Raw genomic sequence first — 25,099 nt, forward strand, 5'->3', positions numbered from 1 at the left:
GGGTAACATCTCACAGCAAGAACTGGCAAATCTGGTGCAGTCCATGAGGAGGAGATGCACAGCAGTACTTAATGCAGCTGGTGGCCACACCAGATACTGACTGTTTCTTTTGATATTAACCCCCCCTTAGTTCAGGGACACATTATTCTATTTCTGTTAGTCACGTCTGTGGAACTTGTTCAGTTTGTCTCAGTTGTTGAATCTTGTTATGTACATACACATATTAAGTTTGCTGAAAATAAACGCAGTTGACAGTGAGGACGTTTCTTTTTTGCTGCGTTTACATCTGCGCATGTACAGTTAGCCTAGTTTTCTTATACGGTCGTTCTAGACGACGGACAGTTGCTTTGAAAGAGCGTCGCTCTTCAGTGTACCAGGGAGGCGATTTGGAGAAAGACAACATAAAAGGTTTTCAAACGAGCAACTTCATCCAGTATGGAGGCCAAGGCAGTGTTGTATTAAGCCAGAGTCAGTAACTGGCAGGTAGAGATCGATTTAGTAAGCTGGCCAGTGTTAACCGTTTTCAGACTTCTAAACTGAATGGAGCGTTTCTTGGGCCGAATGAGTAGAGGAATAGCTAGGGTGAAGGTGATGAGTTTATGGTCAGACAGCCCTGACACATTTCCTTCCAATTTGGCGAGACGCCTGTGGAGACCAGGTCCAGTTTATGGCCTTTCTTGTGGATAGCAAAGTCCACGTGTTGTTGGTGTCCAAAGTTGTCCAGGACATCTGCCAGGCCGGTAGAGAGACTGCAGTCAGGGGAGTCGACATGTATGTTGAAATCACCAAGCACTAGCATAGCATGGGCTCAGGGGTGTTAGTAGCTCAGATAGTTCAGCAGGAAAGTTAGGGAGGCCAACAAATTAACACAGACAGTACTGATACAGAGCCATTGATCTTGAAAGGCATTCATTCAAAACATGACAGCTGGTACTGCAGTAAAATCACAGTGCTGTCAGTCCTGCAAATTACAGCCAATCCGCCACCCTGTCCGGATGTGCGAGGACAGTCCAGGTAGGTGTAGCCAGATGGAGGGAATTTGTGGAGGGATATGTACTCATTGGGCTGATGCCAAGTCTCAGTGAGAAAGAGAATGTCTAGACCTCTATCAGTGATGATACCATTCAGCCGTAAACCTTTGTTGTTTATGGACCTTGACTTTAAAAGCCCCAGTTGTGCATGATGTACTGCTTGGATTACGAGTGCACACACCAGACTTAAGTTTGTTAATTAGTCTCCTACCGCCCCGTCATCTGCATTTTTTCCGCAAGATCACGTCTTGCTCAGCTCCCTGCACAGGGTTGTTTTAATATGTTAAAATCTTGGGTGTAGTGAGTGATAGTTGCTTCCATTTCTGTATCTTTTGCTCCAGCCTTTGGTCCAGTAGATGGGAGATGAGATAAAAAGAGATGAGGATCAAGGAGGATCTGAGCTGGTACTTTAATCCAAACAATTAGCTAGTTGATTGGAGTAGTCAAATACTTTTGTGTGTGTGTGTGTATATTTATATATATATATATTGTATGTGTGGATTCATCTATTTCAGCCACACCCTTTGCTGACAAGTGTATAAAATGAGCACACAGCCATGCATCTTCATAGCCAAACATTGGCAGTAAAATGGCCTTACTGAAGAATGGAATGGCCTTACTGACTTCCAACGTGGCACCGTCATAGGATGCCACCTTTCCAACAAGTTAGTTCATCAAATTTCTGCCCTGCTAGAGCCACCCCGGTCAACTGGAAGTGCTGTTATTGTGAAGTGCAAACATCTAGGTGCAACAATGGCTCAGCCACGAAGTGGTAGGCCACACAAGCTCACAGAACGGGACCGCCGAGTGCTGAAGCGTGTAAAAAAAAGTCTGTCCTCAGTTGTAACACTCACTACCGAGTTCTAACTGCCTCTGGAAGCAACGTCAGCACCAGAACTGTTCGCCAGGAGCTTCATGAAATGGATTTTCATGGCCGACCAGCTTCACACAAGCCTAAGATGCACAATGCCAAATGTCGGCTGGAGTGGTGTAAAGCTTGCCGCCGTTGGACTCTGGAGCAGGGGAAAAGTGTTTTCTGGAGTGGTGAATCACGCTTCTGGGTTAGGCGGGATACCAGGAGAATGTTACCTGCCCCAATGCATAGTGCCAACTGTAAAGTTAGGTGGAGGAGGAATAATGGTCAGGGGCTGTTTTTCATGGTTTGGGCTAGGCCCCTTAGTTCCAGTGAAGTGAAATCTTAATGCTACAGCATACAATGACATTCAAGACGATTCTGTGCCTCCAACTTTGTGGCAAGAGGTTGGAAAAGGCACTTTCCTGTTTCAGCATGACAATGTCCCTGAGCACAAAACGAGGTCCATACAGAAATGGTTTGTCGAGATCGGTGTGGAATCTCATCGAACACCTTTGAGATGAATTGGAACACCGACTGCAAGCCAGGCCTAATCGCCCAACATCAGTGTCTGACCTCAATAATGCTTGTGGCTGAATGGAAGCAAGTCCCCGCAACAATGTTCCAACATCTAGTGGAAAGGCTTCCCAGAAGAGTGGAGGATATTATAGCAGCAAGGGGCTAGGGGGGGGGGCAACTTAGATGTTCGATGAGCAGGTGTCCACATACACTACATGACCAAAAGTATGTTAACTAATTTAACGTTGTTGGTAACATTTTTAGTTCTGTTCAATACTTGATCAGCTAAAAGTTGATAAAACATTGCACATAGAAAACACTTACAAATAACTAAGGATACATTTGCAGGAGTAAACTACCAAGGTTGCCACTATGCGCCATGGCAAGCATTAAATTACCTGAAAGAGTAGTGATAAGTGATGTGGACTCAAAGACCCGCACTCCACTCCAATCAATACTCTCACACTCAGAACCTAACTTGATGTTATGAATCAAAAGTAGCCTAGACATCTTTCCTCATGTGGTCACAGTAAAGTTGAGAAATAGAGCGATGTGTATGGTCCTATATGGCGGGGACAAGTGAAGTGGAATAACCTGATGGACTAGCGACAAGTGAAGTGGACTAACCTGATAGAGTAGGGACAAGTGAAGGGCGTTCCTTTGTCTCGCTGGTCCGCTTGCACCTGGAGAAGCCTTCCTATCACTTTTATCAACCCCTGCACATTCCTGTTCATAAGAAACAAAAAAAAATGAATAAGGCCAGGAGTATAACTAGCAGTTTACAGAAAACCCAGATAGATTAGGGCTATACTGTGCAGAGGACCTTACAGGGATACTTTGGGATGTTGACAATGACGCAATGTATCTACTTCCCCAGAGTCAGATGAACTTGTGGATACCATTTTTATGTCTGCGTACAATATGAAGGAAGTTAGAGGTAGTTTCGTGAGCCAATGCTAACTAGCGTTAGTTAGCATTGGCTCGCAAAACTTTCTCTAACTTCCTTCATACTGGACAAACTTTGCTGTGGGGTCGTGGAAGCTGTAGTCAGAGATTTAAGCTATCCGATTGGCCAGCGCAGTAGGAGCACTTGATTTAGCTCTCCTGGTCCGCCGGATAGGCAGTTTGTTTATTCAGACAAATAAAATAGTTCAAAATGGGAACACTTTGCCTATCCAGCGTAGGGCTTCTGAATCAAGTGCACCTACCGACAACAGTAGAAGACTAATAAAAAAAGACTGGAGTTCAAGGCTTTATCATTGGCTTTTCTACAGAAATGTTTGGTGATAGACTATGAATGCCTTGAAGATTGACTAGTTGATCAGGATCGACCGGTTGGTGACCACTGCAGTAAGAGAAGCACACTGTACACTTGTACAATGATATTAGATGGCGCATGCGATAATATCAGAGATGGGAAAGGACACAAGCTGTTTGGCGTTCCATTTCCTGCTGCGCTGGCCATTACCTCAGCACGATCAATAGCTCAAAGTCAGCAGTAGCAGCAGCCTGGCGAGTGCCAAAGACAGCATGTCCCCTCCTCAGTGAAATTACTTTGTTACCATCTTATTACAGTGAGAGCAGAGGGCCCAAGGTGTTATGAACAACGCAATGCCAACAGGGCAGAGCGTTCAGATTCCAATGCACCACCATCATTCAATGTGTTTACCATTGTAACAGACCTGAATGATTTTGGTTAACAACAAAAAAGAAATTAAAAAAATAACATACTCAATGTCATACAGTGAATGATAGTGGCCATGGTTATCATACTGCACGGATATGATCTCTAGGCCTATACGTGGAGTGCAGTGTATTTTCAATGCTACAGAACTACTATCGAAAGAGTTCCATGACTTTTAATATAGCACGATCAACTGCTCTACAGTTTGGTGTGACAATACCGTGTAACAGGATGTCCTGATAAGTGTTCAACCACAGAGAGATAGGGGAGGGGCTCATGTCTGACAGTATGGCTAAGCTCTGTTAAGACCTCAACAGCGCGCAGGAGGCTGTCGTAGAAGAAGAGTCTAAGAGTCTGAGTCTGACTCTAATCAAGTCTGTCTGAACTCTCTGAGCACGTGTAATAAAAGGCTGTAATATACACCGAGACATATTTTCTGAATTGTGTGTGCGCGCGTGCCAGGGTTTCCGTTAGCTGGTAACAGCCGGCTTTTGGCTTATAAAAAAATTGAAAAAGATAAATAAAACTGGCTCTGGCTAGTTGTCTGGGAGAATAAGAAAAACATCCCATTGCAAATAAAGCTTTTTAGCCTATTCATTGATGGAAATACCAGTCAATGTTAATACATTTGACTGGTCATGCTTAGCGGTCGATAGGTTAATTTGCAGAATTAAATTGGCACGTGTACAGTATATTCGGTATGCATCTTATTTATCACACGCGTACAGCATACAGATACTTTGTGGGAAATCTGCTGCTGCTACAGCCTCTCAAACTGCATGCATAGGCAATGGACGGCAGGCTTCATCAGCGCATCACACACCACTTTGCAATGAGCTGGAGGCAGTATGCATTTTGAAAACATATGCTTAATTGTTTGAAACCTGAACGTTTTACTACATATTATGAGGCATGTCTTACCGTGCCAAAATATCCGTGGAGGCAATTATTTTATATCAACTTTCTTTCGTTGTCCAGTAGCCAAAGGCACAATCCTATTAGATCTCCCCTCTTTCTAATGGATATTTCCATCTCTGTCACATGAAACCGATCGCATGTGCAGTGCTCTTTGACAACAGTGTTTTCCTCCGTAAATTGCATTATGGAACAAACACTTGAGCGTAGCCTAGTGCTTGTGCATATTGCTGCGCTTATAATGTGATGAAATAATAGCTGATCAACATTTTAAGCTAAAATGTTCTGATCTGCTGCATCAGACTCAGTGCTTTTTAACTTTTTTTTTTAAATGTAGCCCAGGCCTACTGGTTGTATGAATTTGGGATCTATCGTCCCACAACTGTCCCAGAGCCTGTTTGGAATAGGCTATTTCTTACTCGACAAGCGGACTATAAAATAGGTCAACTTTCTACTATGGGGGATAGTAGACTGACAGAGGCTAGTGATTTTGCTGTTCGTTACTCGTCTTGCTGGCTGAGGAAAAGTAAATGTGGACAGTTCTTCTAACATCTTCAAAAAGCACATCAGAATTCAAGAATGACCACACATCATTGCATCCTCGACTTGCATGTTCTGTTAATATGAATTACCATCATCTAAATGTGATTTCTGTAATTCTGAGCACCGTGGGTGGACGCCCTAATCAGGTCACGTACCCAATGCATATGGGTTAGAGGTCGACCGACTATGATTTTTCAACGCCGATACCGATTATTGGAGGGCAAAAAAAGCCGATACCGATTTTTTTACATTTATTTGTAATAATGACAATTACAATAATACTGCATGAACACTTATTTTTAACTTAATATAATACATCAATAAAATCAATTTAGCCTCAAATAAATAATGAAACATGTTGAATTTGGTTTAAATAATGCAAAAACAAAGTGTTGGAGAAGAACGTAAAAGTGCAATATGTGCCATGTAAGAAAGCTAACGTTTAAGTTCCTTGCTCAGAACATGAGAACATATGAAAGCTGGTGGTTCCTTTTAACATGAGTCTTCAATATTCCCAGGTAAGAAGTTTTAGTTATTATAGGAATTATAGGACAATTTCTCTATACGATTTGTATTTCATATACCTTTGACTATTGTATGTTCTTATAGGCACTTTAGTATTGCCAGTGTAACAGTATAGCTTCCATCCCTCTACTCGCCGCTACCTGGGCTCGAACCAGGAACACATCGACAACAGCCACCCTCGAAGCAGCGTTACCCATGCAGAGCAAGGGGAACAACTACTCCAAGTCTCAGAGCGAGTGATGTTTGAAACGCTATTAGCGTGCACCCCACTAACTAGCTAGCCATTTCACATCGGTTACACCAGCTTAATCTCAGGAGTTGATAGGCTTGAAGTCATAAACAGCGCAATGTTTGAAGCATTGCGAAGAGCTGCTGGCAAAACGCACAAAATGCTGTTTGAATGAATGCTTACGAGCCTGCTGCTGCCTACCACCGCTCAGTCAGACTGCTCTATCAAATCATAGACTTAATTATAACATAATAACACACAGAAATACGAGCCTTAGGTCATTAATATGGTCGAATCCGGAAACTATCATCTCGAAAACAAAACGTGTATTCTTTCAGTGAAATACGGAACCGTTCCGTATTTCATCTAACGGGTGGCATCCATAAGTCAAAATATTCCTGTTACATTGCACAACCTTCAATGTTATGTCATAATTACGTAAAATTCTGGCAAATTAGTTCGCAATGAGCCAGGCGGCCCAAACTGTTGCCTATACCCTGACTCTGCGTGCAATGAACGCAAGAGAAGTGACACAATTTCACCTGGTTAATATTGCCTGCTAACCTGGATTTATTTTAGCTAGATATGCAGGTTTAAAAATATATACTTCTGTATATTGTTTTTAAGAAAGGCATTGATGTTTATGGTTAGGTACACGTTGGAGCAACAAGTCCTTTTTCGCAAATGTGCACTGCATCGATTATATCCAACGCAAGACACGCTAGATAAACTAGTAATATCATCAACCATGTGTAGTTATAACTAGTGATTATGATTGATTGATTGATAGTTTTTTATAAGATAAGTTTAATGCTAGCTAGCAACTTACCTTGGCTTCTTACTGCATTTGCGTAACAGGTGGGCTCCTCGTGAGGCAGGTGGTTAGAGCATTGGACTAGTTAAACGTAAGGTTGCAAGATTGAATCCCTGGGCTGACAAGGTAAAAATCTGTCGTTCTGCCCCTGAACAAGCCAGTTAACCCACCATTCCTAGGCCGTCATTGAAAATAAGAATGTGTTCTTAACTGACTTGCCTAGTTAAATAAAGGTCTTAAAAATAAATAAAACATTTAAAATCGGCGTCCAAAATTACCGATTTTCGATTGTTATGAAAACTTGAAATCGGCCCTAATTAAATCGGCCATTCCGATTAATCGGTCGACCTCTAATATGGGTCAGGTAAATTTCTCAAATGTCCAGTAAATTAAAAAAATGCTTCCGGTCAAATGTCCGGCGCTACATTTTTTGGCGGAAACCCTGGTGCGTGCGTGTGTGAGTGGACAAGCGTGTGTGTGTAATACCTGGCGGAGGGCAGGAGGTTGAGGACGCTGTTGAGTATGTAGTGCAGGTCGGCGTGGGCCTGCTCTACCAGGAGCACCACAGCGTCACAGCAGGCTGAGCGCACAGCAGCACAGTCACTGCAGCACTGCTCCCACAGGGTCTCCATAGCTGGGCCCTGCAACACAGTCAGACACAGTCAAAGACACAGGAGAGGCAGAGGCACAGCCACTACGGCACTGCTCCTACAGGGCCTCCACACCCGGGAGTCAGACACAGTCAGAGACACATGATATGGTCATAAACAAATTGCATCAATCGAAAACACAGCGGGTCAGTCAGAAACAAATGTTACAGCCTGAGGCACAGCTTCACACTCAAACATGATACTCAGACACAAATTTGAAAGCCAGACACCTACCTGGGTGGAGGACTGGCTGATCCTCTCATTCTGGCCCTTCTCTTTCAGCACAGCCGCAACCAGACTCCTCACCGTCTGCAGACATAGACAACAGGCTTACTACGGAGTTAGATCCTGGCTCACAACAACCTGAACAGTATGACCCCCATTGCATCCCCAATCCAGAGACAATCTCTCAGTCAGCACTTTACCTGGGCCTGTATGAGCGGGCTGGGAAAGTCAAATCTCTTTTTCAAATTCTCACTCATCTTCTCTGGTCATGCCTGCGAGTGAGGGAGAAATACCAAAAGATTATTCTTAGGATTGAGAGCACAGAAACTGGAATATTTCCAAATAAGTTAAAACTTAAATAGAACGGAGCTCTCCTTGTTGAAAACAAAAGTACACAACAAAACTAAGGTTATTGACGAGGATACCTGGAAAATAAAACTTTCTGGCCATGTTTCAGAGACATTTTACATTACATTTTTAGTCCTAGCTCCCAGGGGACTGACATGACAACCTACGAAACGAGCTGAACTGCCCAAAGACAGAGTGATTCCCCAAACTCCAGCCATCTGCTGTGTCATATAGGCTACAACTAGCCTAATGCACTGTGTACCTACATTGAAGAACAGCCCCCAAGCAGGTACCTGTATCCCTTTGAAAGACGACCCCCGCAGTGTGAACTAAAGCTCTGACAGGTGGCATTGGCCACTGACATAATTTTGCATGAATTGAATGCATTATTCACGAGACACTTTCCCGAATACAGACAGATGACTGGCCCCCGAGCAGTTTGCTAGTCGCTACATTGAATACATTGAAACTTGGACCATCTCAGGTTGTTGTTCCATTAACGAATGACAATGAGGCAGAGAGGACAGACAAGTGGACTGACTACCAGATGGTTATTGTCAGGGCCCTGGCTGCCTGGCTGGCTGATAGCCAGGGAGATCTGTATGTGCTGTGTGAGACTCTGAACAGAGGGGGAATATGGGAGACAATGTAGGCCCCCCCTACCGCACCGCACTCCAGCCCCACCCGTTCCCCCTCTATTATAGAGCTGATAAGTGACAGGCCAACAGTGTGCAACAGCCCATTCACAGCCCCTGACGCAGCTATAACATTCACTCTCAACGACGTAATACAGCATCCACAGAAACAGCCACACTACTGCAGCCCAAACGTATAGCGAGGTAAGGCTCTCATATTCAATGCTAAAAGTAGACTTCTGACAACTGTCTTCTACAAGTTGGTGTTTATGGTTGAAACTTATCGTAGGCCTTTGTGACGTGACTGACTAGGATTAAAGGATAAAATCCACCTGTCAATGCTGGTTGGGTGATATTACACTGCACAAGGTGCTTGGTTCCATAAAATTACATTTTGTTGTGAAGGGATTGAAATGTGGCCTAAATTGTGCCGTGTTATTAAATGTGTATAAAAGACAGTAGAGGGAATAAACTAACATTCATATTCTTTGAGAGTGTAAAAACAAAGTTACTGTTGTTGAATTAGGCATAAGCAAGATGGTATAAAATCGTTTATGGATTGACATGACTATGTTCAAACATATTCAACTTGCTCTATAGTCTGACTATGCTGAGGTTTGACACCCAGATATAGTCTTTTAAAAAATAGATGTTATTTCACTGTGCTGCATGGCACATTTTCCAAACTCAGAGGGACAATAGTCAGTGAAACATGTCAATTAAACTATTCAGGGGTTTCTAGACTGCCTTTAACTTGCTCACTAACAATGTAAACAGGCCTGTACTGCTGGCTCAGCATTGTTAGTGTAAACAATGTGACATTGTTTAAAATGCTCATTCCTGTGCCTTTGAAAGTGATAGTCCTAATGCTTGTGGATAGCAGAATTGACTATGGCTTGTTGCTTGCCCTCCAAAACGATTTAGTTACTGGTTAAGGCAGGCAGGCAGAACAGATAGCACATTATGTTTACATTGTGAATGCAATGGGATACATTTGGTAAATTACCATAAACTCTACCAACAGCGTGGCTGCCTAGTTGCTGGTGTACCTGGGGTTACTAATAGTAGAGACAGAAGACATATCAATACTATCATGATGAGTTTCCTGGAAATGAGTTGCAAGCGCCAAGTTCCCTGACGCTTGCAAAAGTTAAACAAATGTACTGTAGCTAGCTAAAACAGCATCTGTGCATTAGAGACGTCTCCAACGCCCAGAAAGCTCCGATTCACCACGAACAGGTCGGAAGCCCACAATAGCTCAACACACATTTGGAAGTGCCGAATAGCCTTTCTTTGAAAATGTAGAATTTTTTTGTTAGTACATACCAGCCGAAACGTGAGTAAATGAAGATAGTTACTCAGCGAAACTGCATATTTGGTAATCAATTAACGTATTTTTTACATTATAACGCTTGCAGAGCTGGTGAATGGGAGTTTGAGTCGGAGCTTTCAAATATACCGGTTCAGTAGCTAGCTAGATATCAAGCTACAGCTAACTTTACTGTACATCTAAGCCACTTTCACCTTCAGTTAGGTTAATCATTTTGAGGGCTTGATAACTTGCAAATAACACACACAGTTACAGTTGGCAGTAAGTTAGATACAAACTAAAAGAACGTCTGTTGAAATTATACCTAGCTAGCTTGCACAGTTTAATGAATTTGGTGAGCTAGCTCCTAAACTGGCCACTGCACTGAATAGCCAATAACGTTAGATTGCAGCGCGCAAAATCTTATTCCACATAAGACATGCAGTATTTTAAACGTCTACACATTTACATTACTGACCATAATACAGACCTAAACTTTCTAACTTAAAATGATCAACCAATATCTGTAATTGCAATACACTTCAAACTGTACCTCTGGTCCAGAACTGGCAAAAACACATGGGAGTACGGTGTGCAGTAAGCGTCAAACAAGTATGGAAAACTCAATTGAATAATTCCATAACGTACATGTCATTCAAACTTATTTGAATAAACAATGATGTCATATTTGAATAAATAAGAATCCTATTTTTCTTGAATTGATTATTATTGCATACATATATTTAAACTTGCATTAATCTGGATATAGCCTACTGATGATGATGATGAGGAGGAGGAATCACTGGACACAGGTCTTGTGCATCCTATAAAACACCAAATTGCCAAAAGAAACCTACTGTAATGTTAGATCAACATTTCACTAGCAAGTTTTTTTATGGTTGTTTCCTTCATTTCACCATGCAAGATCATAACTGAAATGGTCTTTTAGCTGTAAATTGCTGTTATCATTTTAAAAAATGATTTTTTTTCAAATAACATTGTTGGGACTGGGACTTAGTTTTCCAGGGAATTGTCAAGTGTGAAGAAATGTTTCTATTCTATTAAATGAACTGTGCTGTGACCTTGAACAACGTAGGATGATTGCCTTGAGTTTCTGACACCTCAAGTGAAATTTCTCTGTGAATGTGCTGGATTTCTTGATTTCTTTTTTAAATTATTATTATTATTTGTGTACTTGTTTGACATTTTACTGCATTGTTGGGAGCAAGTAACATAAACATTTTGCTGCACCCACTATAACATCTGCTAAACTGTGTACACGACCAATAAACTTTGATTTGATGAGTGGCATGGCCAAACCAGTCCTCATGATGGTGTTGATGAGTATGTGGGCTCAACAGGTGGAACCAGTGATAATTGGTCCTAGTGTTACATTAAATGTCAAGGACACGACATAATACCCAAATTAAATTGAATCATAATGAATCATAGCCACTGTCATCCCAGGTTTGCTTGCTTGCTCGATCACATCGACAGCGTCATTGCATTTTGGTACACCAGAAGTACATTCCTTTCCAATGGAACCCTGGGTTCGCATTGCAGCATTCCGTTGCAGAGGCAGTTGCAGTACTTTCTGTGTGGTGCATACGTTGGATTTATGCTTCAAACTGTATGCGTAGACGGCTTGACAGAAATGGTAGCAGAAGGTGAATGTTGAACTTTTGTTGCACACATCCATATGATGCTGCGTACTATTTTGCGCAATGATGCTATCGGTGTGATCAAGGCTATAGCGTTTCTTCAGCAAACATTCTGTGTGCAATACAAATATTTAATTTTACTTGATGTGATTTGGATTGGTCTATTGTGTAAGTGACTATGGCCAAAGGTGGCTTGGTTAGGTTTTTCTCTGGACTTCCTGTTTTAACGGACCGATGAGGAAATCGATACTAATCCATCCTGTCATGGCGCTTTGGTTTGGCACTGCATGCATCACCACCTCTGCAATAGGTCATCTTTTTGTGCTTGCCTCCATTATACCGATATTAAGAGCTGTCAGATTAGGACACCACTTGACCTGATCCTCAATAAAATCATGATTACCTTTGTAACAATAATCCATGTGTTCAAGCGGATGTAATCTCTAGTGGGCAGACTAACTAAATGGTACAGTAGATCTTCCTTTAAACTATTGGCACCGATAGCTAATGAGCAGCAATAGTTCCGGTGCATGGGTTTTTCGTCACTGGTTATTTGGACAAATCACAATTTCGCAGGTGCGCATCTTTCGAATTTTGCAAGGGGAGGGTACATCCAACCCATACGCTACGTTCGTAACCAAGGGGGAAGGGGTAATTTACCACATACCACTGGGAAAAATCCACTTTACCGCCCCTCCAACTGGTAATTACTAGTGGAAACGCATCCATCATCCTGAGCTCCCACATGCTGACCTCTGACATCACCTACTAAGGAAATGACCACAAATCACAAGGCCAAATCTACACTGGAGTTGCTTACCAAGAAGACATTGAATGTTCCTGAGTTTTGACTTAAATCGGCTTGAAATCTATGGCAAGGTTTGAAAATTGCTGTCTAGCAATGATCAACAATCAACTTGGCAGCGCTTGAAGGATATTTTTTTTTATAATTGTCAAATATTGTACAGTTCAGGTGTGCAAAGCTCAAGGGTGTTTATTTATTAATTCATTTATAGAGCCCCACAGTGGAGGTGTCAAAATACCCATAAAACCTAGTGATCAAACAGGGAAATGGTTCCAATCCTTTTTCCAACATTCATTTTTCCCATGGGGAATTTTAGAAACACCTAAAATAACTGTCAGTTTAAAGAAACGTAGCCAATTTATTCGTTACTAAATGTAGAGAACATTAGACAGTTAATCCAGAGATTCTTACTTTTGCCTCGATTTGTCAGTCTCATCCAAATCATCATGGCATTTGTAGTTCTTTATGACAGCCACACTAGCAGCTAATTAGCATTTCATTTTTTTTTTTGTGTGGGGGGATAAATACAGGTGAACGTATTGATGAAAGTCACCTTGTCCTAAAAAGATTTACATGGTTAGCGAAATGTCACGCCAGGGCAGGCCTACACAAAAAAAGGCCTTATTTTAAAGTATATCTAAAATCCCCTATGGGAAAAATGAAAGGTGGAAAAACAATTGGAACCAATTCCTTGTTTGACCGCTAGATTTTATGGGTATTATGACACCTCCACTGTGGGGCTCTATTTGTCAGGGACCATGTACAACATGCCATTGCACCAGATTTAGCTAGTTTGCTAATTGTCATTTGTAGTGCCTGGGCTTAACACCTATGGACACAAAACGTATGCTGCTTTCGTAACCAGGTTGGTGTTGGGAATTTGCCAGTTGTGAAGCCGTAAATACCAGTTGGAGGGCCATTAAAGTGGATTTTTACCAGTCTTATGTGGTAAATTCCCACTTGGTTACCAACTCAACATTAATCGAGCAGCTGACCAATTACGTGAGACTTTAGTTCTGGGCTAACCGAGATTAACGTAGAAGCAACATCAAGGTGCAACAAAGGTGATTGTAAAAACAATTACATTTTTCAATGGGGAATGATGAACAATCGGTTAGTTGTCAAATCCAACACTTGTTAAGTCCATATTGTTAGGTCCTCTTTCTTGTGAAACTGACACAACTTAAGAATAAAGACTTAGCCCACTGATGGAAATTGGAAACTGAGCCCTTGCATTGATATCTCAATCAGAAACTGTATTGAGCTCATTCACGTCATACTGGATGTATGTAGACATGATCAGAATTGGTATTCGGAGTTAGCCTATAGTTAAAATTCAAGATGTTTAAAGCTGATTTATGGTCATTCCATAATATGCATTGGCTGTACAGCATTTACTGCTATGCGGCCTCTGCAGAAGTCAGTCCATTCATGCTTCGTGGAGCAGCGCTGTTGTGAAGGAAGTTGTCAAGGAATTTAGTTTTTGTTTATACATGACCTCTCACCCGCTCCTACATTCAACCAATCACATCAATGCGGAGCTATACAGAGCCCCTGCATTGTTAAAGCCAATTTATGCTTGATCCAATTATGTGGTTGGATGATGTTGCAGTTGGAGGCTTCGTATTGAGGGTGTGATGTATTTTCGGAGGGTGTGATGCATTTGCGGAGCCTTCGGGGCACAGCAATTGCGTCATACCCTTAGTTTTTTAGCTCCCGGATCGCATTGACAGAGCAAGCATAAATTGGCATTTAGGTTTATGTGTGTTTTAACATACATATTTCTTACAATGGCTGAAGATGTAACATAAGTTTCCAAAAACACCACACAGGGAGAATGTTTGTTTAAAAAAATGTGTATTTGACGCATGTGAATCGAAAGAAAAGGAAGCACTGGATCTTGGATCAGTGTTCTCCCTTTCCAATATATTCCAATTGGCAAATGTGTATTTGTAGTCACCTGTTCCTTTCGTTACGGGCGGTCCAAAAAAGACAGGTAAAAATCTTGATTTTGTGTTTAGCAGAGATCGGCTGTGTATAAAGTAACGAGGAAGGTCAAAAAAGCTTCTAACGACGTATTTAGCTGTTCTATGAGTGGTCTGAGGCAGTCGTTAATAACGAGCGTTTTCAAGAGAAACTTCAGTAACGATGGTTTTGGGAAACAGTTGGGAGATTTAACGACTGCTCCTATGAAAGATGTAATGATGAACGTGCTTTTGGGAAACCGAGGCCATAGCTGTTGTGAAGGAAGTTGTCAAGAAAGTGTGTTCGTGTTCATACAGGACATACCGCCCCCACCAGTTATATGCCGCTATACCGAGCCCTCCACATTGTTACAAAAGTTGGGAGGCGCAGCGATGTGGTATGGCGCTTGATTTGGCCTCCGCAAGCCAACCGAGGCTCCGCAAGTGCATCACACCCGCTATGTGGAGCCTCTGGAACACATTACCAGATCAAGCATACTTGGGTGTCATTATGGGCTGGCTATGTTCAAGGAACATGAGATGTTGGACAAAAAAAAAAACATATGAATAGTTATCTATTTTGGGCCTCATAATATGTTGTTTGTTTTGATATGGATGGTGTATGAATGATTATGTTGATTCAATGACCATTTGCGGAAAGTATATTTTTGAGTATATTGTTTGAGTATATTGACATACAATTGTAGGCTAATAGAGGATTAAAAAAATATCTAATAGCAGAGTGTAGGCTGTGTTTGATATTGTAATGAAACAGGCAGTGAAGCATGCTCGAGCGGCAGAGTCGATTTCCGCGCTTATAAACCCAGGGTCGTTACAATATATTGGATAATGTTATGTTACAGTATCAAGTGCTCCAGTCAACGCTGTTGTAAGAGAGCAAATTTATGTTTTGACTGTTCATGCTGGGTCACTATGTGTACACATCAATGGTTTGAAAGCCACTTGCCTGTGTGGGTAAATTGTGAGGTGGATTTACTATAGCCCATGCATTGGTTGTCTGCGCGTGTGCGCTGTCTCATTGGTTCGCTTTCCCGCTGCTCGTCTGCGGCTCTTGTCAGTGCACAAAACAGCGCATGCGTCTTATTTTGCTCCTCAGCCTTTGAAACTCGGGGTTGAGTTCAATTAGGAGAGACCATGTCCGCCATCAGCCATATGCACTTCTCTATCTTCTCATTTAAAACAAATTCTCCATGAAATAGCGGTAGAACGCGGCCTCGAGAATGGCCACATCGGTGAGTACACTGCTTGCGACCATGCTTAGCAAGGGTGTGTTGCACGGTATTGTTTTCTTTGCTAGAAGAAGGCGGAATTGCCCGGCGCGTCTGAGCAGAAGATTTCCAGCCATATTTCTATCGAAGTACAGTAAAAACACAGATAGCTCTTGGCTAGAACTAGTTGAGCTGGGAAGCGCATATAGAATGCCGCATATCTCGTGTATAGGAGCGAAAGTGATGGATAGTAAAATAATGAAAAAAGTCTACCCTGGTAAATTAGACTTTTAATAGTTTTTCGGCGTTGTTCAAAATGACTTGCAGTTTGTAGCGTATAGACTACGGTAGCCAAAGCTACTTAATGAACATCAATATAGGGCAGGCTATGCTTTCTAGACCCGATGCTTTCTTTGCTGAAATACTATGCCAGATAGTGTGTATGGGATTTTGAGTAGGGCTATATCAAATCGAAATGTGTTATTCTGCAACGTGAGTGTTTTAATTGATTTATTCCACGCATTGCGTGTGTGCCTATTGAGACCATCGTTTTGCCATGGTGCCAGTCCAGCCTTCGATTGGCAACAATATGTGATATGATATTGGATGTTACAGGGTGCTGTTCAGGTGAAACTAGAACTTGGACATCGTGCCCAGGTCAGAAAGAAACCCACGGTGGAAGGCTTTACGCACGACTGGATGGTGTTTGTCCGAGGACCAGAGCACAGCAACATTCAGCACTTTGTGGAAAAAGTAGTTTTTCACCTGCACGAAAGCTTCCCAAGACCAAAAAGAGGTAGGATTATAATTTACCCAAATTTTTATTGGATTGTTTTGGATAGTTTTACTGTCATAGAAGAATAGACTGCTTGATTGCAAAGCAAACCCTACAACTCCGGACAAAGACTATATGGATTGATTTGTGTGCACGAACTTTCTTGGTAGAAAAAAAACCCACGCTGTTTTGTTAGCCTTCACTTTGCAGAGTTTGTCATTTGAAAATCTGGGAATTTCTATTCCCGAAACTTGCTTAATTCATTTGAACATGCCCACCTATAGCGCATACGTACTTTATTGGATGCGCAGTTGGAGAATTGAATACCAACATATTGATTCATTTTAGAGTTTAAAACAACCTGAGGTTAGATGAAAGCAATATGATTTTTTTATTAGAAGAGGCAAATTCCGCCCCACCTGCTGCAGGCTATGAATGATTGGGCAACCCAAAATAATGTGAGCATTCTGCAAACCATAACGTGTCTAGGTGGCTTTGTTTTTAATAGCTGATCCATGGAGGGTGACTTGGGTTTAAACGCCCCCCTTGTGGGAATTCTCAGAAACGACTTTGTCGCCAATTTCTTTCCCCCCAACACTTTCCCTGGAAAAGTTTCCCTAAAAATGGAATCTGTCGTCAACTTTTTTAAATCACTCCAACAAAATGATTTTGAGGTACATTGGTCAAATATTGGGTCATTTACAAAAATATACAGTACCAGGCAAAAGTTTGGACACACCTACTCACTCTAGGGTTTTTCTTTTCTTTTTACTATTTTCTACATTGCAGAATAAGAGTGAAGACCTCACAACTATGAAATAACACATATGGAATCTTGTAGTAACCAAAAAAGTGTTAAATAAATCCAAATATGTTTTATATTAAACATTCTTAAAACTAGCCCCCCTTTGACTTGATGACCGCTTTGCACACTTTTGGCATTCTCTCAACCAGCTTCATGAGGTAGTCACTTGAAATGCGTTTCAATTAACAGGTGTGCCTTGTTCATTAGTAAAAGTCCGAGTCCATATTATGGCAAGAACAACTCAACTATGCAAAGAGAAACGACAGTCCGTTACTTTCAGACGTGAAGGTCAGTCAATCCAGAAAATATCAAGAACTTTAAAGTTTCTTTAAGTGCAGATGCAAAAACCATCAAGCGCTATGATTAAACTGGCTCTCGTGAGGACCGCCACAGGAAAGGAAGACCCAGAGTTACCTCTGCTGCAGAGGATAAATTCATTAGTTAACTGCACCTCAGATTGCAGCCCAAATAAATGCTTCACAGTTCAAGTAACAGACACATCTCAACATTGACTGTTCAGAGGAGACTGTGAATCAGGCCTTCATGGTTGAATTGCTGCAAAGAAACCACTACCAAAGGACACCAATAAGAAGAGACTTGCTTGGGCCAAAAAAACACTAGCAATGGACATTAGACCGGTGGAAATCTGTCTGATGAGTCCAAATTTGAGATTCATATTTCCAGTCGCTGTGTCTTTGTGAGATGCAGAGTAGGTGAACGGATGATCTCTGCATGTGTGGTTCCCACCGTGAAGCATGGAGGAGGTGTGATGGTGTAAGGGGGTGCTTTGCTGATGACACTGTCTGTGATTTATTTAGAATTCAAGGCACTCTTAACCTTTATGGCTACCACAGCATTCTGCAGCGACACGCCATCCCATCTTGTTTGTGCTTAGTGGGACTATAATTTGTTTTTCAACAGGACAATGACTCATCGCACTTCCAGACTGTGTAAGGGCTATTTGACCAAGGAGAGTGATGGAGTGCTCAGCATATGTGGAAACTCCTTCAAGACTATTGGGAAAAGAATTCCTCATGAAGCTGGTTGAGAGACTGCCAAGGGTGTGTCAAGCTGTCATTAAGGCAAAGGGTGGCTACTTTGAAGAACCTAAAATATATATTTTGAATTGTTTAACACTTCAGAACTTACTACACGATTCCATATGTGTTATTTTATAGTTTTGATGTCTTCACTATTCTACAGAAAATGTAGAAATAGTAAAAATAAAGAAACTCTTGAATGAGTAGGTCTGTCAACTTTTGACTGGTACCTATTTATTGAACAAAAATAAAGGCAACAATTTCAAAGATTTTACGGAGTTAGAGTTCATATAAGGAAATCAGTCCATTTAAATAAATTAGGCCATAATTTATGGATTTCACATATGCATCTGTTGGTCACAGACGCTTAAAAAAAAAGGGTGTGGATCAGAAAACCAGTCCGTATCTGGCATGACCACCGTCGGTCTCATGCAGCGCAACACATCTACTTCACATAGAGTTGATCAGGCTGTTGAATGTGGAATGTTGTCCCACTCCTCTTCAATGGCTGTGCGAGGAAGCCGGATGTGGAGGTCCTGGGCTGGCATGGTTACATGTGGTCTGCGGTTGTGAGGCAGGTTGGACGTACTGCCAAATTCTCTAAAATGATGTTGGTGGCTTATGGTAGAGCAATGAACATTCAATTCACTGGCAACTGCTCTGGTGGACATTCCTGCAGTCAGCATGCCAATAGCACCCTCCCTTAACTTGAGACATGTGGCATTATGTTGTGACAACTGCACATTTTAGTGGCCATTTGTCCTAGCACAACGTACACTTGTGTAGTGATCATGCTGTTGAATCATCTTGATATGCCACACATGTCAGGTGGCTCTTGGCAAAGGCAAAATGCTAACTAACAGGATTGTTCAGAAATGTGTGCACAAAATTTGAGTGAAATAAGCTTTTTTTCATATTGAAAATTTCAGACATCTTTTTTTAAATTTTAGCTCATGGGACCAACACCTGACATGTTGCTTTTAACATTTTTGTTCAGTGTCTGTATCTCACACACACAATTTACCATTAGGGGAGCCTAAAGATAAATAATCCAGTTCAGATTTTATTTAACACGTTTTTAATAAAGTAGTACAATTACTTAATGGTCGATTTGGCCAAAATGCCCCCAGGGCAATCCAAATCATCTGTAAATTACACAATTGTATTTATTTATTGAATAACCCCACCCCTTCAAAATGTATTTGCCTAAGGATGGCCAGTATGCACATATCTAAATCTTACCAAAAATGTGCTTTTCTTTCCTTAGAAAATATACATTTCCCATAAGGCGGACGGTTTCCCCCAAGTTAACCTAAACTAGAAAGGCAAAATGTGACCGCTACCCAGTGTATTTGGCGATGGTAAACAGAAGAAGGTTTGTTCAAACAGTGGAGAGCATAGTGGTTGTTTAAGTGTCTGGCACGGCTGGAAGGGATCAATTATAATATTTGTTGGTTTGGGATTTTTACCCCCCCTTTCCTGCTGGTGTGTTTGAGTGTTCTTCGGCATGACAAGTGCTGGGAAACGTGCCAAAGTCGGTGCCTTGGAGAGACCCTGTCATATTGTAATTACACGCGACTCAGATTGCCGGGGAACAGTCGTCGTTTATTGGGAACAGTTGTAAGATCATGCTGTAGTTCAACCAACAACAAAAAAAGTATTTACTCTCCTTTAACACTAATACCCGGTCTCCTCTCAACAGTATGCTTATGAAGAACAGTCATTGCATCAAGAAAAATATGCATTAGGCAAAGTACAGAATGGGTCTTATAGAATAAATGTGCTTATAGGGTTCTGTTGCACCTCAGTAGGCTTTTTTACTATGTAAATTCTTTGTTGAAGTTCTGATACTTTGGCGCTTACACCTCTTTTTATAATACAAATATTCTGGTTTGTTGGGTATTACTGACTTGACTGTGGCCATTTGTATGTTAAATATGACCTGCCAGTGTTTTCTGGTTTCACACACAGTGGAAACTTGTTGCATGGGCAGTTGGACTAGACAGCCTTCTGATACACCTCACATGCTTATTACTTTGTCCAGGGTGTTAGCACAATTCACAACATGGTCATTGTGCATTTACCAACATCACCTGTAAGTGTTCAAATATTTCCATTGACAGCAGGTAATTGTGTGCTTTCATGTTACCAATACCTATAGTAGAAGCCTACAGTGCTCTTATTGTGACTCCTATTCCTAAAATTCAAAAATGGCACTAGTATTCTCACAGTTTTGACTGAATGAATGACAACAGCCTATTACGATATTCATTAAAATGCTGGTAGACTTGAACACAAGACAGCCATAGAACCAGTCAGCCACCATAAGGATGTTTTCATTGGTGTTGCATATGCTTGGTCCCTGTTCACTGGTGCAGGTAGGCTACAGTCTGTCCTACATGGTTGATTGTAAAACCCCCCCCCCCCCCCTGCAATCCACCAAAGGCTGCTTTTGAGTCTGCTCTTTGTGTTGCAAAGAGACAAAACAGCCTGCTAGACTAGAGCCAGGGATTGAGGTTGAGATCAGTTCAAGAGAAAAGCTTTCTCTTTTACTGAGAGAATACTGTCTCTGAATGCTGGATTACGGGTGCAAATGTTATAACCTGACTCAGTGGATTGGATGTTGTAAATCATCACAACTCAAGTAGCCTCTTGGTCTTGCAAGAAAAAATGCATAAACAATGATTTGTAAGTTGCCTTGTACTTCAGTTTTGAATAAAATGTATAAAAAAAAAAAAAAAAATACAGTTGCTGTTAAACGTAAAGTTATTTCTTTATTCATTACACCAATGTTATGTACTGTTTGATTTGTTAAATTGAGCAATATCTGAGCTAGAGAGCTTCATTTGAACATGGTGGCGAGTATTCAAGTGGGTGAAATAGAAGAGGATGTGTAGTGCACTGCATAGTATGATGTATTTGGTTATGAATCTACCTTGTCCATCAGTTTACTGCTAAGTCATTGAGCAAATCAGTCTTCTTTCAATAAACTGGAAAATCTGTGTGTTTACATGCGCGTCAACAAGAAGCCATTTCAACAAGCATAAATCTATATTGTGTTAGGCAAATGGAGGAGAGGTGGTCAAGGCAAGTGCTATTATACAAAGTATCGCTTGTACTTGACATTCCAAAGTGCTGCTCGCATGTTTTCAATGCGTGCAGGGAATTCTTGGGGCATTTGAAACGGATCTCTTCATTCGTGGGAACACCTGACTCAGAGTTTGATGTGGTTAGCAAAAGTACATTTATCACCCAGTATTCCTGATTCATTGCATAAATGACAGACTTAAAGATGTGCTCATGAGAACAGCTGAGGTGTGTGTGCCTGTCTGTCTGACAGTGTGGTGAAATCCTCCCCCACCATGTTTATTTCCCCATAGCATTAAACATAAATAAAACTAGCGTTCCTGATTTGGACACAGAGCTGCTTGAGATGTACGCTAAAAGTATGTGGACACCATCAAATTTAATGGATTTGGCTATTTCAGCCACATCCGTTGCTGATAGGTGTATTAAATCGAGCATACAGCCATGCAATAAATAGAATGGCCCATACTGAAGAGCGACTTTCAACGTGGCACCGTTATAGGATACCACTTTTCCAACAAGTCAGTTGGTCAAATTTCTGCCCTGCTAGAGCAACTGTAAGTGCTGTTATTTTGAAGAGGAAAAGTCTAGGATCAACAGCTCAGTCATGAAGTGGTAAGCCACACAAGCTCGCAGAATGGGATCGCCGAGTGCTGAAGCACATAGCTTGTAAGAGTCGTCTGTCCTCGGTTGCAACACTTGCTACCAAGTTTCAAACTGCCTCTGGAAGCAACGTCAGAACTGTTCGTCGGGAGCTTCATTAATTGGGTTTCCATGAACGAGCAGCCACACTCAAGCCTAAGATAACCATGTGTTGGCTGGAGTGGACTCTGGAGTGCGGAATCATGCATCACCATCTGGTAGTCCGACAGACAAATCTGGGTTTGGCGGATGCCAGGAGAACGCTACCTGCCCCAATGCATAGTGCCAACTGTAAAGTTTGGTGGAGGAGAAATAATGGTCAGGGGCTGTTTTTTCATGGTTCGGGCTAGGCCCCTTGGCTCCAGTGAAGGGAAATCTTAATGCTACAGCATACGATGACATTCTAGACGATTCTGTGCTTCCAACTTTGTGACAACAGTTTGGGGAAGGCCCTTTTCTGTTTCAGTATGACAATGCCCCCGTGCACAAAGTGAGGTCGAAACAGAAATGGTTTGTCGAACGGTGTGGAAGAACTTGACTGTCCTGCTCCGAGCCCTGACCTCAAACCTACCCCATTTTGGGATGAATTGGAACATAGACATGGGTCGCAGTCAAATTGCCCAACATCAGTGCCCGACCTCACTAATGCGCTTGTGGCTGAATGGAAGCTTGTCCCTGCAGCGATATTCCAACATCTAGTGGAAAGCCTTCCCAGAAGAGTGGAGACTGTTATTGCAGCAAAGGGGGGACAAACTCCATATTAATGCCCATGATTTTGGAATGAGATGTTTGAGCAGGTGACCTCGTACTTCTGGCCATGTAGTGTATGTTCTGAAGAAGCCCTTTGACAAGCGGTGAGTAAAATTAGGGTTCGCTCTAGTCCCCCCCTGCCCTTTATTGATAAATGATGTGCTTGGCTAGATGTTCCAAAAACCCAGCAGGAAGATACTTCCTTTTTAAATCCCCTGATATGACACATGCCATGAGATCTTACCCCAGTCCCTAGGAGGTGATGGTAGTATGCAATGTTCCCTCTAATTCCGGTGTGTGTTTACTGTGAACACTGAGGGTCTACTTGATTTGGCTTAGTTTTAACATCAAGTATGATGGTGGAAATACATCCCCATAATATTTTAACATGGTAATAGCTGTTCTATCATTCAGTCTACAGTATCAGCCAATGTGTGGTGTTCAACGCCTACGTTCCATGAGACTTAAAAAAACAAACATGCAGGGTTTGACATTAACCTGTTTATCCACTGGTCCTTCAGACGAGGCGGCTGACAATGTTTGCAAGTAACCACTTTACAAAATAAAATTCATTATTAGTATAAAATTATTAGAGACAATCAGACAAATTATGCTATGCTCTGTCTGTTGGTTACTTAGCTTATTCAAGACCGTCTTAAAATACAACACTGCCCCTTTAAGGCATAAAAGGCATACCTGACTCGCTTTTCAAAGATGGCTAGAAGTGCACACATCTTGTGCTCTTGTAAGACGCAATCTCCCCTCGTCCCCATTGTTGACTAGAAATTAGCTATAACTGGGCTGATAACTCAGACTAGCAAAGAATATGAACAAATGTGCAAACGTTGCTACATGCAGCTCTCGCTTTGATCTCAAAGCAAGTGCATCTACTCGAGGCCGCTGTAGCCTAAACACAGTCCAGTTCAAAGTGAATGGCACAGATCCATATATGGCAGTGGTCTATTTGCATATAGGCCTACTGCAGCTCTGATTGGTTATGGGCCACCAGTCTGTGTAGAGTACTGGCCTGAGTCATGCCTGTCAATGCAATAGAATCCTACTCCAATATACTCTGCCTGTAAGAAAATATCTTGCACAGTTTTGCATACTAAATCGTGGTCCTTGCGCAAAAGTCCCGTGTGGCTCAGTTGGTAGAGCATGGCGCTTGCAACGCCAGGGTTGTGGGTTCAATTCCCACGGGGGGACCAGGATGAATATGTATGAACTTTCCAATTTGTAAGTCGCTCTGGATAAGAGCGTCTGCTAAATGACTTAAATGTTAAATGTAAATGTAAATCTTGCATAGTTTATTTTGTTTCGGTATATTACATTGAAAGTGGCTAATATTGTGTTGATTCGATCACAATTCCCACAGTAGAGGTACATGTCGATAGTGTTACCTAAATGGGGGAACTGAACTTCACTCAACTTTCTACAATCTCGCACAGGCTCATATTTCTTTTGCGCAAGGGCCACGCACACGCGCAGCTTAGAGGGAACATCGGTAGTATGGTACTTCAGTGTTTTCACAGGGTAACAAATTGCCAGCCTAAGTACTTCCTGAGCTCGAAGTGTTTTGTATAAAATGTATGCACAATAAATTGGGTGAAATTAAATATTTTTTTTAGGTATTTGAAATTGTTTTGGGGTGGGCAGTGTTGCCACCTTTTTGGGTATGGTGGTTCGTTAATAGGTTACCCTCGTGAGAGAGTGCGCTGACATCAAAACGTGGTGTTGCCAACAGTGACATTGGGTTCTCTTTTTAGGCAAGGTCATGGGTTCTCTTTTTAGGCAAGGTCATGGTTTTCAGGCTAGGCAATGGCTTTTAAATGCTTTCAGCCTTGGATCCTGTTTGCAAGGATGATGTATTTGCAGCTTATCACTCAATTTGACCAATTGGGCACTCTCCTCTTAGCCTGAAACCTTCCTTAGCAAGTTCAAGCTGTATCCTGGTTTGCAATCTACTGCCTCACATGTTTTTATTCTAAAACTCTGTGTTGGCTCCTCTAACGGGTAAATGACTGGTGTTCTGATGGTACACCTAAAATAAACAGTAAAAAG

The 25,099-nt window shown here is 41.8% G+C and overlaps 2 protein-coding genes across 4 annotated transcripts in view; one reads left to right on the top strand and one right to left on the bottom strand.

Moving 5' to 3' along the window:
- focad (focadhesin) overlaps window positions 1–10,893 on the bottom strand; it is a 72,950-nt gene extending 62,057 nt beyond the window's left edge. For both annotated transcript variants that reach the window (XM_055900517.1, XM_055900516.1), the window contains exons 1-5: window positions 10,834–10,893; window positions 8,189–8,260; window positions 7,998–8,072; window positions 7,600–7,754; window positions 3,031–3,129 (exon numbers count right to left, since the gene is read on the bottom strand). In XM_055900517.1, coding sequence (XP_055756492.1) covers window positions 3,031–3,129; window positions 7,600–7,754; window positions 7,998–8,072; window positions 8,189–8,245 — 386 coding nt within the window. In that variant the 5' untranslated portion in view covers window positions 8,246–8,260; window positions 10,834–10,893. The remainder of the gene's footprint in view (window positions 1–3,030; window positions 3,130–7,599; window positions 7,755–7,997; window positions 8,073–8,188; window positions 8,261–10,833) is intronic.
- Window positions 10,894–15,793: 4,900 nt separating this feature from the next.
- The window catches only part of mllt3 (MLLT3 super elongation complex subunit), a 41,969-nt gene continuing 32,663 nt past the window's right edge, over window positions 15,794–25,099 (top strand). Inside the window, exons 1-2 of one of the 2 annotated variants that reach the window (XM_055900522.1) lie at window positions 15,794–15,963; window positions 16,555–16,735. In XM_055900522.1, the coding sequence (XP_055756497.1) occupies window positions 15,952–15,963; window positions 16,555–16,735 (193 nt within the window). In that variant the 5' untranslated portion in view covers window positions 15,794–15,951. Of the gene's footprint in view, window positions 15,964–15,995; window positions 16,217–16,554; window positions 16,736–25,099 lie in introns of those variants that run through there. The other variant, XM_055900523.1, reaches the window with a different exon arrangement.

This window comes from Salvelinus fontinalis, chromosome 36 (genome assembly GCF_029448725.1).
Source record: "Salvelinus fontinalis isolate EN_2023a chromosome 36, ASM2944872v1, whole genome shotgun sequence".
In the NCBI taxonomy this organism is placed as follows: domain Eukaryota; kingdom Metazoa; phylum Chordata; class Actinopteri; order Salmoniformes; family Salmonidae; genus Salvelinus; species Salvelinus fontinalis.